General features: G+C 40.5%; 1 protein-coding gene across 1 annotated transcript in view; it reads right to left on the minus strand.

Annotated features, from left to right (window-relative positions):
- Positions 1 to 17485, minus strand: part of CNTNAP5 (contactin associated protein family member 5) — an 880881-nt gene that overhangs the window by 36485 nt on the left and 826911 nt on the right. Inside the window, exons 20-21 of the mRNA XM_082465787.1 lie at positions 13654 to 13784; positions 5949 to 6036 (exon numbers count right to left, since the gene is read on the minus strand). Of these exons, the coding sequence (XP_082321913.1) occupies positions 5949 to 6036; positions 13654 to 13784 (219 nt within the window). The remainder of the gene's footprint in view (positions 1 to 5948; positions 6037 to 13653; positions 13785 to 17485) is intronic.

Below are 17485 nucleotides of genomic sequence, written 5' to 3' on the forward strand. Positions count from 1 at the left end.
ATTACCTTTATAGCCACTTATCCAGACTCATTAAAACAAAAACAGAAACAAAGCAAAACACAGTTCTCCTCAATGTTTCCACAATCTTCAAACATCAAAAACTTCTAATGTGCGGAGCGCGTGCTAAATACCGAGTACTTTGCATATCGTGTCTCATGGAAGGCTTACTCAGCTCTATGAATTAAATGTTGTCATCCTCGTTTTACTGATGAGGAACTATAGACAGATTAGACAATTCACCATGGTCACACACTAGTCATTACAGAGGAGAAAGCCAAACATGACTTAGTTTGTCTCTAAAAAGCTGAGCTGCTTCACTCTAATTTTGCTTTTCAGTTTCATATCAATTGGACCACTCTTGAATCAGAAGGGGGGCCCAACTGTGTACAAAATTTAAAAAAAAGTAGAGTACGGTCTTCCCAAATGAGTACTTTGCAGTACTCACCTTTCACTTACATGCATAAATTCTTCTGTGCTGTCTAAAAATATCAGGCATAACTCTTCACCTACAAAATGTTTGAGAAACGATTTAACATGAAAACAATCAGGGTGTTCGGTCAACAAGACTCTGATGTTGCAGAAGACACAGTAGGCTTGACATTCAAAACTGAGGGATTTGGGAGAATCAAAAATCCCTGTTCTACAGACACAATCAGAACTCACTTCATCTGAACAAGCCAAAAGCATAGGCAAGCGCTCACAACTAGCCCTACAGTTTCTAGATCAGCTGGGTTCTTTTGCAGGTTGAGAAGGAATTTTTTCAATTTCTAATGGCTTGTTAGGGCCAAGTGAATTTTGAAACTACCTGGGCAAACAGCCATCAGAGCAAAAGAATAATGTCTCTGCCAGGTGTGAGGTTCAGCCTATCAAATTGGCAAGTAGGCAGGAAATTAATAAATGCTGGCGGCATAAACAGATAATCCTGTAAGTATGCCCTGAGTGCAAATCTCATTTGAATGTCTATTTGGAATCTGTTAACTACAGTTTAAAAGCAGTACTACAATTCCTTTCCACCTAAACTTGAACATGTTTCCATATTTTAAAAAGTAACTGCTTCCTAAATCTGCAGTATGATAAGAGTATCCTCTCAGGAAGAAAAAAATAATAACAATTATAATAATTCCTTAATTCTTAGTTTTCTAAGATGTGTGTGTGTGTATATATATATATATATATATACACACACGTGTATATATATATATATACAAAATGTGTATATATATATATATATATATATATATATATATATATATATATATATATATATATATGCCATCAAATTTCTAAATCTGTCTGAATGTCCAAGTTCTTTTACCAGGGTTGAGTGAGACAGAAACTTAGAAACACACTGGTAAGTCACACTATTTGAATTGAAGGAATATGCTTCTATGTTTTCTAAAGAATTCAGTAATTTTCCAGAAACAGATGATCTTGTCCAAAACAGTGACTTCCCTAAATATATACACTTTTTTCTTTTTAATGTTATCTTCTCTTTAATCCATTCATGTAATAGACCAGAACCAAGAAATCTTTCTTAAAAGTCAAAGAACGTTAATAAACCAAGGAATAAACCTAACAACAGCCCACGACTTACCACAGGTAAACACCCATAATGCAATTTTAATGTCAATGATTTTATCTTCTATTTTCATGGACTAGTCTCTACATCATAGGAATTCCCAAGAAAGAGACTTTTATTCATCATGTTATGTGTGTAGGCATATACCATGTAGAACCATCATTGGTACTAAATAACTACCTTCTAGAATGGTGAATTGGCCCTTCCTCTTACAGAAAGAAAATGAATGAATGTGTTCTGCTTTACAGTGGAATGCTGTTAATGGTATTGAAGAAAAATGGGACAACAGATTTACTATACTTATTTGCCCTTGGTCTATCCTATGAAAAATGCTTGCAAATCCTTGTTTTAGAGTTGAAAATGTCCAACCGAGTACTAGACTTTTCTAAAGTTGTGGAGTAGGGTTGCATTTGTCATAAATACCATGTACTCATTCCTGCACCATCCCTTCCTATAACAAATAAGAGTTCTTTCTGATGCATGAGGCTTCTTTCCGAAGGGTCTGCAGGAAAGATGTCCCTCCTTAATAATGAATCTGATGTTTATATCATCTTCCCTCACCTCCAGATATAGACCTTTCATAGACCAGAAGCGCTGAGGTTAATTGTGGATCCAAGTGCTCTTGTCTGTTTATAGCAATTTGGATGGGAAGGAAGGTGGGGAGGCAGGAGTCTCCCACACTTAGCCCAGTGAAGACATTTTATTGGATACTCTTCCTCAACCATAATCAAATTCTTTCCTATCTTTTCCAAAACAAAATGACAAGCTGGCCCTCAGTAATTTAGTACCCTGCTTTGAATTTTCATCCTTTCATTCTTATGTATTATGCGTTTAGTTCAAAGGACAGAAATGCCACAGGAATATCATACACAGTGGCAAGATTAATGGAGAGAAATTTTTAAATAAGAGGATGTTTCTAGAGCTGCCATTACACAAACTAGGTGCCATGAAAACAGCCAGAGCTTGGTGGTCTTACAGCCTTAATGATCTCCCTTCCCAAAATTCTCCTGATTTGGTTGAAGTGAGGATTCAATGGCTCGAGATGTATTTAGGTATCAGGGGACATATAATAGACCAGATGCTATAAAAAGTAATTCTGCTTCATTAAAATCAATCAACACATTTTTAATGCCTTGCTAAGCTTCAGGAAACAAAGAGGAATCCTAAGTTTGGGGAAGATTTTTTGGGGAAGAAAGATGAAACCAAGACAGTGAGTCATCAACCAACATTCAGGTTGCATCAAGGAAAAGTACCTAAATCGTCTTGAAGAAGAATAGGAATCTTAGCCTTGAGCTATTGCTAGGTGAAGATGTTCAACTTATGACTCTTACATTCAAATCAGTGAAAAGGGGACAAGAAAAATAAAATCACCTAACAGAAAAGGGCATAAGTATAAAACCTCTCCACTCGGGATATGGCTCTGGATTGAAAAAAACTGTAACAAAAATAATAATAAAATGACATATTATGAAATCAAGAGTAACAACATTTCTTCTGAGACTTCATCCAGAGGTTTGGTCTCATTCAGGCCTTGAGCTTAAATTTATACTCACTTCTGTCCAGAAAAAAACCCAAAATGAGAAACAAATAATTTGAAATTGGTAGCACCTCCTGGCACCAGGAGGAAGTAAACACAAATCTTGCCTGAAGGAAAGCTTTCCAATTTCTGATCATCATTGTTCCTGCAAATTAATTTCAACCAAAAATGAGCTCACACACGTACTTATACACACACATAGCATAGGAGAACAAGCTATCATAGGAAAGAGTTAGAAAACAGAAAATAATAGATTTAGATCCCTATGGACTTCCAATGTTGGGAATATCAGAGACAAGATGTTTAATAACTAATAATGGAATACTTAAAGACATAAAAAGATTTAAAAAATAAGTGGGAACAACAGATTATCTTAATTAGAAGGCATGTTTGAAAAAGGATAAAGTATTACTTTAAAAAAAACTATAATCAATGAAAAAATGACTCATTGAATAGGTTTAATGGGATATTAGGCATAAATGAAAAGAGAATTCATGAATTTGAAGATAAAACCCAATGAATATCCCAGAATACGAGACAGTGTTATAAAGAATAAAATTTATTTATAAGCCGATGGTAAGAGACATGAGGATAGAGTTAAAAAGTCTAAGGTTTATCTAGTGCAGGCCAAAAGTAATTAAGTAGAGAGAATAAGATAGAAGCATTATTGAGATGCTGAGAATTTTTGAGAGCTAATGGATAGAAACATATGAATAATACATATGAACTAGATACATAGGAACTAATGAATAAATGCAGGAAACATAAACATATCAAATAAGACAATTAAAAAGAAATCCACAATCAGACACATGGTAATAAGACTGCCAAACACCAAATTAAAAGAAATGACCTTAAAAGTAGGTTCTGGGTGTTGGGAGTGGTGGTGGTCAGAGCACTTTCAAAGGCAGGACAGGCTGACAGCCAGCTTTTCAATAGCCAGATCAGAAGATGGGAGAGTCCAGTGTTGTGCTGGCAAGGGTTTAACCTGCATGTCTAGCAGCAGGGGGAGCCCTGACTTGCAGAATTTCTGAGCTCCATGGAGTAAGCACTCCCAGGATGGCTGATTTCAAACTACCCTTGTGACATCACCGAAAGCAGAACTGGGCAGAGATGCATGTAACAGGTCCTTATGAGCCAGTGTGAGCTGGTTCCATCACACCCACGGATACATCCTTCAATGTCGAGTTGTTCGTCTAGCAAAATTATCTTCCAGGAATAAAGATGAAAGGTGAAACTCCTGTTTTCAGATAAAGGACCCCTTATACAGAAAAAAATTCAAAAGAATTTACTTCGGAAACAAGGAAATCGAATCTGGTAGAAAGTAGAAGGTTCCAACAAATCAGTGACTGCATTAATAAATCAAAAAAGCAGTGTCTACATAAAATAATAATAATTATTAGTAGGAGGGGGGAATGGAATAAGAAATAAATGTAAAACTCAATCTAGAAGTCAGTCACTGTTGATTGGCTCATTCAACTGCCATTTTAGCAACTAAAACTGACATTTCCCAGACCTGACAGCAGATAGATTTCTGGATGCACGTTACGTTCTGGAAATTAGGTACTGTTTATGAATCTGGAAGGCTATAGTGTGACAGGAGTCATTTATCTGCCTTTTCAGCTTTTTCTACTGGCCAGCAAAGCCATGGTAACCTGAAGTATTCTCTGCCACCCTTTTTAAGAGACCTTCTCCGCCTCTTGGGAGTTGACACGTGCCACTGCGGCCACAGTGGCATGTGGACTCTAGTCTCGCATTAGGGATGGCCTGGGAGTTAATAGCTCCCCACTCATGAGCTCAGAGCTGCCTGGGGAGTTACTCCAAAATACTCTAACAAGAATGCACACTGTAAGTGCGGCCACAATTTTAAAAGCAACTTATTTCCTGAGTTAAATCCATTCCTGCTTAAAATGCCTCGGGTTACTAATGTTTTCTGCACTGTATTGTGACTGAGAGACTAAGAAAGAACATGCTAGAATCACAGGAAAAGCTGACAAGTAGAAAATAAGGAGGCAGAAACAAATCCAATCATACAAGTAACCCCCAAATGTACAGGGGCTTACATTTGCCAATTTATAAAATAGAAGATGGCCAAACTGGATAAAAATGCAGTATTTAGCTATAGCTCTTCACAAGATCATATATAAGGCTAAAAAAATAAAAGATTGAAAGGGAAATATGGAAAATGATATACCAGGCAAATACTAACTAAAGCAAAACCGAATTAGCTATATTAATAACAAACTAGATTAAGCACAGAGACATTAAAGTTAAAAAATATTACTCCAGTGTGAAAAAAAAGTTCAATTCACCAAGAAGATATAAAAATTTCAATCTTGCTTACACCTAATAAAAGTCATCATTAGATATAAAATGAAAATTCACAGATCTTCCTGTAGGAAAAAAGAGCATCCATTATTATCGTAGGAGATTCCAATCCTCTTTGAATTTTTGATAAATTAGAAAACAGATTAAGGACTTACAGAATTAAATAATTGGGTTGTTCAAATCCTTAAATTATTTAAGTGAAATTTACATAAATTTAACTGAAGGAATTCAGTAAACACTTTAAGTTAACTAATTTGAAATTAGGTAAAAATAATTATTTTGGTGAATCACTTTGTTCATTTACCTTACTCGGGATTCTACGAAGTAGATATACATGCCACTTTCTGGTCCTGCCACACGTACCTCTCAGCCTCCCATAGCAGGACTCTTGGTTCTACATCTTGGATATTATCCGCATCTTGTTGTTCCCCCCGATGAAAATTATTTATTACTTTATTTATTTTAACAGAGCCTGCCGGAAAGGCATGGACGAGAAAAACAAACCTGTGACTTTGCCCAAGGTGAGGGACCTGATAGCCCTGAACTCAACCTCTGAGGAGAAGTTATAACTGAGTCGGAGGTGTTCATCCATCTGCAGGAAAAGAGACAACAAAGAGGCATCGGCAGAGGTCCGCATGTCCAGGACATAAAACACTACCATATGAAACAGCTTTGAAAACACACGCAGGGCAGAGCCCTCTCTGGGACTTTCTCTCTGGAGAGATGAGAAACGTCTCGCTAATTCTCCCACAATGCGCATAAAATACCCGTTTCTTTACTCTTGGTGAAATAAAGGCGTTCACACAAGTCTTCTCCCTGGGAAATTCTGTACAGCTTTTGACAGGTATTTATCTCCCCACTGAGAGTTTCTCACCAAATTCTTTGCTGCAAACAAGCAAACAAACGAAGCCTTTCAAGAACGGCTCGCTGTGCAGGATTAACATTAAAAGGAAAACAGGCATTCATTCCCAATCTCTCCCCGCTTCTCCCCATTTGGTCCTTAAAACCATTACCACCTCCTTTGCTCCAATCATTCTGACCTGGCCTCATTCATGGGTGCCCTGGGAGGATTTTCCTGAGTGAATATTTCAGTTTGACAAAAGGTTTGACCCTGGGGAGGGGAGGCTAGCTGAACAGTTGCCACCAACATGAACAGATGATAATCCCATCTTGCAGATGAGTGAAAGCCACGAGGGGGATTCTTTGGGACTTTAGGGTCATTCTTTAGGGAACCCTCCTTTCCATACACGTTGTTAATTCCAGTTCCATCTCTTTGTTCTCCTCCCCATTTCAAGGCATCGTTTCCCATCCATCCCCAGGTTTTTTCTGTCTAGTCGAACCCTACCAGTTTCTTCCCGGCTCTACTCTGAATATTCGTATGATGTTATCCCTGGGAAGGATCCTTGTAACATATCACAGTTCATCTGTAGGAAGAGGAGACTAAGACCCCGTCAGCTGCGTGCCTGTCCCCGGGCTCCCCTTGGGGGGCAGCTGACCAGGACACACACCCACTGCTCCCAGCTCCCACCACCAGGACCCTCCTTCTGTACCCACTGCTGTTCAGAGTGACCCTCTTCCAGGACTCTGGGTCCCGCGGTGGTTTCCGCTGTGAAGGAAGTCAGTGGCTATGACTTGTGACATGTGATTATATGGTTTATTTCTTTTTCATTCATGAAATTATGCTTTAATAATACTTGTTATTTATTGAAGACTTGCTATGTATGAGACACCATACTAAAGTATCCTTCAAAATGCATTCTTCCCTATAATACTGTGAAATAGACATTATTACCCCCTGTATTTCAGATGGTGGAACTGATGTCACAGAGATCACAAACTTGGGCAAGGCCACACAGCATCACATAGCAGTGTCCCCTCAGCATGTGGCCCACCAACCACACAATATGGAGTTTGCTTTACTTGTCCGTATCTCTCTAGATGCTTGAGCAGCTTGTAGACAGTCACTGTGTGTTCTTATTTCTGAATTTCTACAGAATTCATTCAACAAATGTTTGAGCATCTTCTATGTGCCAGATGCTGTTCTAAGTGTTCCCAGAGTCCACCTCCTCCCAGAAGCTTTCCTTGATGCCTTGGTTAGATTAATTGATCCCGTTCTCTGTTCTCATGGTGCCTTTTTATTTTTTTCTACCTCTAACCTTGCATTTAAGATGCTGTATTTTAATGATCTGCTCTCTCTCTCTCTCCCCTTCATTTTTCCCCACTAAACTATTGGCTCTTCGAGGACATCTTATTGATACACATTTTCTGTAAGTCCTACTACAGAAACTGGGAAAGTAACTCCAAAGATAGATAGGTTTGTTGAGTGAATAAACAAACATCCTGTACTGATTCCCTTTCTATCTTTTGGGTTATGAAGACAGCATCCATCACAACACCAGTATGCCTCCGGCTGCCCTGGTGGCCTCCACACCTTTATACAACATAGGGTTTTTCATACCCATGGTCCTCACCGGCAATCTATTTAATGCCCAGATTCAGTCCTTGCCCTGAAGGAGTTTTCTCGCTGCCTTATCTCAGAGCTCTCACCTACACTCTGGAACTGTCTCTTCCAGCAAGGGGAAGGGTGCCTCTTCTCATGTTTTGTTGCCCAGGTTGGAAAGGAGGCTAAAGTGAGTGGGAATTTCCTGCTGAGTGGAGAGCAGTAGAAGGAGTCTTAAAACTGAAGGTTGAGCTGAGATTCCTCCAGCTCCTGCCTCTCACCTCCTCCCCAGGCTCCAAAGGATCAGTTTCCTATGCAAGTGATTCCCTCAACACTGTCACGCTTGGAAGAGCTAATTGTTCTAGTATGTGAGTCATTCTTGTCCTACTGTTCTGCTTTGTGGGAACTTACCTGGTCCTTTCTACTTTAACCAGATGACAAAGAAGGGGGAGAAGGAGGTGAATGACACTTAATCAAAGGGTTATTTTTTTAATAAGTATTTTTAAAGGTTTGGAGATGAAGGTAGGGTGATTCAAAGAAGGCTTGAGATAGTTGGGGAATGGATTCCAGCCCTGATGTGGAGTGAGGGCACCTGAGTGCACCTGAGGGCACCCTTGGTACTGACTCAGGTGCTGGGTTACCCATTTGAAAAGCTTAGCAAATGCACAGGGCAAAAGCAAAAAATGTGGGGGGTTGTACCACAAACATTTATTTCTAGGACCTCAATCTTTATGATAGGGGCTAGGCAATCACTGAAGTCTTCAACGAGAAATACATTATTATGCTATACTCCCTTATGTTTATTTTATGCTTTAGGATTGCTTTTCTTTTTAACTGCTCTTGGTGAGGTGGTGAGGGAGTGAAGTACCACAGTCCTTTAAACTTTAGGGTGCCTAAAATTTGTAATCTGGCCTGGAGAAGCTTTGTTAATCTCAGAATCAAGGATGCCCAGTGGTCTTGTCAAATCATTAAATGAGATGAGAAAAGGAGGGAAATTGAACAAATCTTTTTCTTTTTTTCTTTCTTTCTTTTCTTTCTTTTTTTTTTTTTTTTTTTTTGTGACCCCTAGATGCCAAGCTTCGCATTTGGTCCCTTAGTTATGCTCTTTCACAGAACCTTTACCAGAACCGACTGAGCTCAGCTGCATTTGCACCCCAGCCCATCCCCACAACACTCAAACTTTTTTTTACAGATAAATAGACTGAACCTCAGAAAGGTGTATAACCCGTCTAAGATCCCAGAGCATAAGTGATGGAGCTGGGATTTACACCCAAGCCTGTCCCACACTAGGGATCCCTCGCTTGATCTCAGGGTCTTCACCTCTCAGAGGAAGACATTAACTCCATGGATTGAAAATGCTGGGCCTCCTCCTTCTTTACAGCTCGTAATTGTGCTGGCATTTTGGTAACCTGGCTTAATCTGTTTAATGACATTAATGTATTTTAAGTAGGGACCCTGTAGATTACCTCCACCACCAGGGCACGGGTCGGGGCACCTGAGGATTCGAAACCACTGGCCAAATTACAATTCTCAAATCATCACCAGGATTTCTCACTCTTGCCTGCAGCCCTGGTGCCTAAGGACTCCTTCCTAGGGTCACACAGGACAGAGAGGAGAAGGACTAGCAACTCAAGATGATACCTTGTGGGAGGGTCTGTTCTTAGCTACTGGAGGCCTCTGGCTGGCTGAGTATAGTGCTAACCATCTGCCCTCTCTTTATAACTGGTTCTGAGTAATGCCTGAGACTGAGAAGGGGCAGTAGCTTACCCCGTTCTGTTTTTACTAAATAGCTTGTTCCTTTTTTTTTTTCTATTTTTTTTTTGTTGTTGTTTTGGTTTTTGTTGTTGTTGCTTTTTAAATTTGGCTGCACAAGCCACAAGGGATCTTAGTTCCCCAACCGGGGACTGAATCTGCGCCCTTGGCAGTGAAAGCACAGGGTCCTAACCACTGGACAGCCAGGGAAGGCTTGTTCTAAGTGGGGAGGAAGGAGAGGAGATAGGGCAAGGGTGGGTGGGGGTGGGTGGGAGTGTCACAGAGACAAGTATGTCATGTGACTGTGTCAATAAATTGATTTAAAGTTAAAAAACAAAGAAACTCTCCATCTCCATTTCTTTCTGCTACTTCTGTGCTTTGGAAATGGTATGTCTTCCACCAACATGTGCTTATCATTGACTATTGATTGATTGGTGGGAACCCTTGAGATGAAGAGAAGGGAGTACCCCATTGTTCTCTCACTGCCTTATTTGTGCCTTTTGTTTGTGGAAAGAAGACAGGAAATAGAAAGAAAAAGAGAAGGGGTCATATATGCAAATGCCCACCAGCATGCAGCCCAGATGTCCCGTCAAGGCCTCAGTCAAGACATGTTCAAAAAAGATGTCATCACTTCCACCTCCTTTGTCCTCTAATCTGGCCTCAACCCAAAGACTTTTAACTCTTATTTCAAGAGTCAATACTAGAGGTGAGTCCATTAAATTATAATCATTCAGGAATTGTGATTGTGTCCTATATTTGCCAATGACTCCTGAACTTCCACCCAATCAAAAAAACGAATAGTCAGTCTTGACTTATCCCATAATCCATATCCAGACAGTCACCCAAGGCTACTGACGTTCCTTCCAGACCTTTCTCAAGTCTTCCTCTCATTGGCTACCCCACTGCACTAGTTGAGGCCCTTATCTTCTCTTCCTGCCTGGTCTCCATCCTATATCTCATGGCTCCCAAATGTGTATCTCCATGGAGCAATCACAGCGAGCCTCAGGAAATGAAAGCCTACCCATGCTACTTCCCCTGCCTAAAATCCAGCGGTTTCCCTTCCCTTCTCCACAGGGCTAATTTAATCTTCTCCACATAAGCCTTGTGGAATTAATTCACCTAGGTCAAAAATATTTATTAAGGACCTGCTATATGGGAGACACTGCTTGATAAATTGGGGTTCCATGGTAATGAAAATAAACAAGAATCCCTGTCCTCATGAAGCTTACATTCTAGAGGAGAGAGATAGGACAAGAAATTAGATAAATAGATAAGTTGTATCGGATGCTAGATAGTGCATAAGTGGTTTAGGATTGAAGTCAAGGAGCTGGATTGCTGTATTAAATAAGGCACCCAAAGATGACATCCTTGAGTCAAATTTTGAGTGAAGTCCTGAAGGAAGTACAAGTACAGGTAAGCAATGTAGACACATGAACAATCGTGTTCTAGGCAAAGCAAACTCAGGCGTAGTCAAGAGCTCTGGAAATAGCAAGCAGGCCAGAGTGGCCTGAGTGGAGTTACAGAGGGGACAGGAATAGGTGAGATCAGAGAAGTCACAGCAGGAAGAGAGCAAGGTGTGTGGGGTCATGGAGATGCTCTTAAGCCACTGCAAGATCTTTGGCTTTACTCTGCATAAGAAAGGAAACCATGGAAGGGGTCTGGACAGAAGAGTGTCATGACCTCACTAATGTTTTAATAGGATCACTTGGGTTGCTGTGTTCAGAAGAGGCTATAGGGGAACAAAAAGAGGAGCAGGGGTATGTCAATTAAAGGCAACTCATGTGATCCAGCAATCCCATTCCCAGGCAAATATCCAGAGAAAACTCTAATTCAAAACATACATGAACCCCAGTGTTCATAACAGTACTATCTGCAATAGCCAGGACAGGGAAGCAACCGAAGTGTCCATCGACAGATGAACAGATAAAGAAGATATGATATATACATACAATGTAATATTACCCAGCCATAAAAAAGAATGAAATAATGTCATTTGCAGTAACATGGATGGACCTAGAGATAATCATACTAAGTGAAGTAAACCAGACAGAGAAAGACAGATGTCATATGATATCACTCATATGTGGAATCTAAAAAATGATACAGATGAACTTATTTATGAAACAGAAACAGACTCACAGACATAGAAAACAAACTTACGGTTACCAAAGGGGAAAGGGAGTGGGGGAGGGATAAATTGGGAGGTTGAGATTAACATAAACACACTACTATATATAAAATAGATAAACAACAAGGTCCTGCTATATAGCACAGGGAACTATACTCAATATCCTGTAATAAACCATAATGGAAAAGAATATATACAAAAGAAAAGGTCATTGTGTCAAATGCCAGTGAAAGACAAATGAGGAAGAGACCATTGGATTCGGCAAGATCCGGCCACTGCTCTCTTGAGAAGTGTGATTTTGTAGCCGCTCAGTGACAAACTTTCATTGGGTAGGTTTAAGAAAAAGGAAGAGGAAATTTGGAGAACAAGCCTATAATCAACATTTCCAAGGAATTGGGCAATAAACTGAAAGAGAAAATGGGGCAGTACATGGAGTCAGATAAGAGAGTGAGTTTTCCTTCCCTCCCGACACCGTACTTTTTTGTTCATGTTTTTGGTTTTCTTCAATGCCTGTAATACTTGCATGCTTTATGCTTTGGGAAGCCATTAAGTAGAGCTGGAAAAATGCTGTAAAGAAAGGTGAGGAGGGTAATGCTGCAGTGATGCTCTCCACTAGGTATGAGATCTGGCCCACAAGTGATTGGTCAGGTCTTCGCTAGAGCCATTAGCTATTCGTTTTCAGCAACAGGAGGGAAAGAGGTGCACAGACACAGATGGAAGTAGGTGGAGAAACGTGCTGAGAGCGTGTGGATGTTCTCTTCTGAATGCTACATTCTTTCACAGAAAGAAGGCAATGAAGTCATCTACCAAGAGTGGAGATTGAATTGCAACTGTCGGTGGTCAAAGGAGAGAGGGAAAGTTTAAAATTGCCATCTAGGAGATCATGAGGATGGATGAATCAACAAAGACTAAGGGGTGATTTCTGGGCAGATTTAAGAGCTCACCTGAGGTCATGGTTCTAAAGGGGGATGGTCTGGACTCTGCCCATTTTCTATTGCGATCCACTATTGCCTGATGCTCCTCTTTGTACCAAGACCCCGGGAATTCTGTGGAGTGCCTGACACACACTCTGCTCTTTCAGACAGCTTTACAGGGGCTCAATGGGACCCTCTGCCTCTTTCTTCCCCACCCAGCCCATTCGAAATCAACGTCAAGACTCAATTTACTCCTAACTTCTTCCAGAATGTAAGTACCCTTGATCTTTGGACAACATGTGTTTGAACTGTGCAGGTCCATTTATACGAGGAGTTTTTTCAATAGTAAATATTATACAACAGTACTACGGGACCCTCCATTGGTTGAATCCACAGATGGGGAACTGTGGATACAGAGGAACTGAAGACAGTAAGGGCCACCTATAATTTATACTCAAGTTTTTGACTGGGCGGGGGGTTGGTGCCCCTAACCTCCCCTCCTTGTTGTTCAGGGTTACCCGTACTGATGCCCAGGTGAGGTGTGTGCCCTCATCCATGCTCCTGTATCACCTGTGCACTCTCCTCCCACAGCCTTTACCCATCCCTTGTGATTTCCTCATTATGCTACAGTTCAGGGGTTATCAAACCTGAACAGACATCAGCATCACCTGCTCCCCCTCCCCACAGAAAAGTTTCTGATTAAGTAGATCTGACGTGGAGCCCAAGAGTATTTCTTACAAGGTACCAAATGATACTGATGAATGAGTATTTCTTACAAGGTCCCAAGTGATACTGATGCTGATGAGGGGGATGCACCCTGAGGACCACTATTCTAATTCTCCAAAGGCTAGGGCTGAGTGTGGTTTTTACCTGTCCCCAGAACTTGGCTGCACAGTTGGCTCAGGGTCGAAGCTCAGAAAAGTTGTATTGAGCACCAAAGGCACATTTGGCTGAATGAGAAAGGAAGTAAGGTACCTGAATGGTAAGCACTCTGCCCTCTCGGTTAATCTTCAGGTGGTGCAGTCTTCTGTTGGCAAAGTTCTCTGTATCGATGGTGAATACATGGGTTTCTTCCTTGCTTAGCTGGTAGCGAACTTGTAAGCTTCCTTGAAAGACAAACATTAGACATTAGAATTAAAGATAGGAGCCATAAATGCAAAAATACGATCAGATTGTCTTTTAATTGATTGTGACTGTTTTCTAGGGACCTATGTCTCAATCTTTTCATTGTTCACATTTTTAAAAGGTATTACATATCTTGTGACTATAGCATCTAGGTCCATATTAAAAATCCTGAGTATAGCTGAAATACTTTTGTGTGTGCATGTGTGTGTGTGTGTATGTGTGTGTGTTATCGGAAACCAAAATACCAGTTTGGAAAATAAAACAATCACAAGTCTATTTTGTAACTGGATTGTGAAAACTTTAATAAGATAAAATCATTTCCCACGCTCTCTTCAATTCCTACCATTTCCTAGAACTCCCTTTCTTCCTAATTGCCTTCCTGGAATTTCAGAATATGTAATGTGAAATAAGATTGTAAAGTAATCTAGGCAGAATAGGAGAGAATAATTTGGGGTAATGAGGCCATGACCCAACAGAGTCAGCCGATAGCAGAAGCTCCCTACCGCTAATCCTGGTTTCCTTGATTCCTCCTCTGCTTTTGGCTCTGATCATCATCAATTTCCATTGGGGGTGTATTTTCTCACTTAGAAACTAATCATAGCTCCCCAGCAGTAGCATATTTGGTGCTGAGAGGAGCTCAGACATGGGGCAAGAGGCCTGCCACGGGAAGGGAAAGGGCCCGTCTTGTGAACTAGTGGGATGGTGGCTGGCATGCTCTTTCTGGCTCCTTCTGGTTCTAAGAACTTGGGGTTTTAATATATAATTCAAACCAATAAAATAAATCAGCATGTGATAATTATGTGTCAGGCATGGTGATAAGGACCACATTCCTTGAAGTTACTTGGTACTCTCTTACCATCCCACTGTGTGGGTCATTCATACACACATTCTGTATGTACCTATCCATTTTAGAAATCACTTCCATTTTATACATCTTTACCAACACCTGCCTAGCAACCATCCATCTTAGATGTCAGTAATCTCAACCAGGACCCTGTCAAGGTATTTATTCTATATCTTCCCCAACATTCCAGTTTAGGTCTAAAACACCTCAACCATTTCTTCTAGAGCTCTACAGATATTGATCTCACCTTCTTAGGAGGTTTGATGCAATCAGTGACTCCCTAAGTATCCTAAGAAGAGCTCCTGAAACCTCTTGCTAACTCATTGTCACACAGCTCCTAGGAGGAGAAAGTCAACCCATGGCTTTTCAACATAAGTTTGACACCAGTAAGGGCTGACTCCAGTCTTATAGGAGGCACTGGGGTGAGATGGTGACAGTCAGGGCCAGAGGCTCATTGATCACCTTCCCCTCAGCTTTGTATTCAGCTGCTTGGTCAGTGAGCAAAGAGGTACGTCTCTCCTTCTAGTGTATATTCTGGTGTCATAAGGTTACTGTCAGCTTCTTGGATGGCATTACCCGGGACCCCAAAAAGTTCATTACCCTAAAGCCTTCTTCTAACTCCTTTATGTGATTCATCTGTCTGCTTCCATTTCCTCCCTCGAGTCTCCCACCCCTACCTTTGCATCCAAAAGTGTTTAACATAATGGTAAACTTTGCAAGTTTATAGTCTAATAGACAGGGAACTGACAGAGGGAAGATGCTCTGAATCTAATAAACAACAACAGCAACAAAAGGATGGTCTTAGACAGGTGTTCACTACAATTTATTCAGGGAACTATAATGTATACCCTCCTGTGTGTTCTCCATTTCTTTTTGTTTGTTTGTTTTGTTAGTATATGTTGACATTGCTACATTATAAAGGGCATGCATTTGCGGGTGTGTGAATAAGGGCTGAAATAAGAGGTTCATGGTGTGGAAATTAGAAATTGATTTGAGCCCCAGTTAAGACTTTTCCAAATATGCTTCTGGAATAAACATACGTATAATGGAATGACCTTTGGTCACCGGCAAGTATGCTGTAAAAGTTTTAATGGCTCTTATTAATATTGGAGCACACTAGCTGTATCTAGCCTCACTTTTTTAGGTCTCCAAGCAAAATCCATGTCATCATTTTTAGAACTATGCAACAGGTATTATCAATGTCATTTTAAAAAATGTCGAAGAGAAATCTGATTCCAAAAAAAAATTGTATTTAAACACAATGATAAGGAATCTACTTTAAATCAAAAAGGATGTAGTCATAGTCTGTTAAACTTCCTTGCTACTTTCTGGACAAAGTTACCACCCCTCGGCTTCTATTATGCTTGAGTTCCTGCTTATGACTCCTCTTTCATCTAGAACAGTTCTTTGTTCCTTCTTCCATTTGATTGATGAAGGAACAGAGGTGCAGAGAGGAATAACTTTTCATCATTCATAGTAAGTGATGGACTCAGAAACGAGATCTAGTTAGCTCTAAAGAGCATGGTTTTCCCATGGAACACAGGGTCCCATGTGTTCATCTCAGCCAAGAACAGTCTTCCACTTTGACTTTTCCCTTTAAGCTTATTCCTACCCAAACTCCAAAAGTAAGCACCAGGTTACCTCTTCCAGGAAGCCTTACCTGGCTTCTCCAAGGTGCCCTCTTCTGCTCCTATAGATCCTGTTCTCACTTCTAGCCTAACATGTATTGGGTCGTGCTGTCTACTTACTTGCTTATTTCCCCTTCCTTCTTTCCTTCCCTCCCTCCCTTCCTCCTTCCTTCCTTGCCTCCCTCCCTCCCTCCCTCCCTCCTTCCTTCCTTCCTTTCTTCCTTCCTTCCCTCCTTCCTTCTTTCCTTCCTTCTTTCCTGTCATTCCTTTCAAAACAACATAAATTTATTGTGTCAAATTCTGGAGGCTAGAAGTCTGAACTGCTGTCTCAAAGGCTCTAGGCTAGGATTCTTCCTTGCTTCCTCTGAGCTTCTGGTGTATGCCTGCGTTCCTAGGCTTGTAAATGCATCACTCCAAGCTCTTCCTTTTTCTTCGCATGGCTTCTCCCTGTGTTTCTCTGATAGATCTATATTCAAAGCTGCTCTAATACTCTACAAATGATAACTATATTTCTCTAAGCAAACCATTTTACTATTTATATTCTTCTTGACAATCACCTACTCATGAGAAGGTGACAATTATGGACTAGAAACTCAGAATTGGAAATTCTAACTATATATCTAGCATCTCGAGTTGGGCCTTAGGAGAGATTCTCACACCTCAGTTTTTTCAAGAACATCACTTTGTTGTGTTTTACGTGTTCCCACTTTGCCACTTTTCCTACACTAGTCTGTCTTCCATACTGTCATTAGTGTGAGTATTCTAACTAGACTTACTTGACCATGTGATTCTGCTGCTTAAAAAATTCCAAGGCTCCTTAATTTCACATGAAACATTCCAACTGCTTAGCCTGACATGCAAAGTCCTTTTCTTACCTCCAACTTTATCACATACATATTTTTCATAACTGAATCACACCTGAACTATTCCAAATAACCACCCCCCCCCAAATAATGCTCCTCCTTGCCTTTGTGCATTTTTTCTTCCTCTGGGACCACCCCTGCCTCCTTATCTCTATGACAACCACTTCTCCTTCATTAAGACCCACCTGATGTGACCTAGGTCTCCACTTGCTCCCAAAACTGGTAGTATCTTTCCTTCCTATATTGTGACTGTGCTCACTTTTAGTAATAACCTCAGTGTATCATGCTTTGCTTGTCTTTCTCCTTGAACGTAAGCTTCTCTAGGAGGAATGGGTGCCTATTCATCT

The sequence above is a fragment of the Balaenoptera physalus genome (genome assembly GCF_965194825.1).
Source record: "Balaenoptera physalus genome assembly, chromosome: 6".
Taxonomy (NCBI): Eukaryota; Metazoa; Chordata; class Mammalia; order Artiodactyla; family Balaenopteridae; genus Balaenoptera; species Balaenoptera physalus.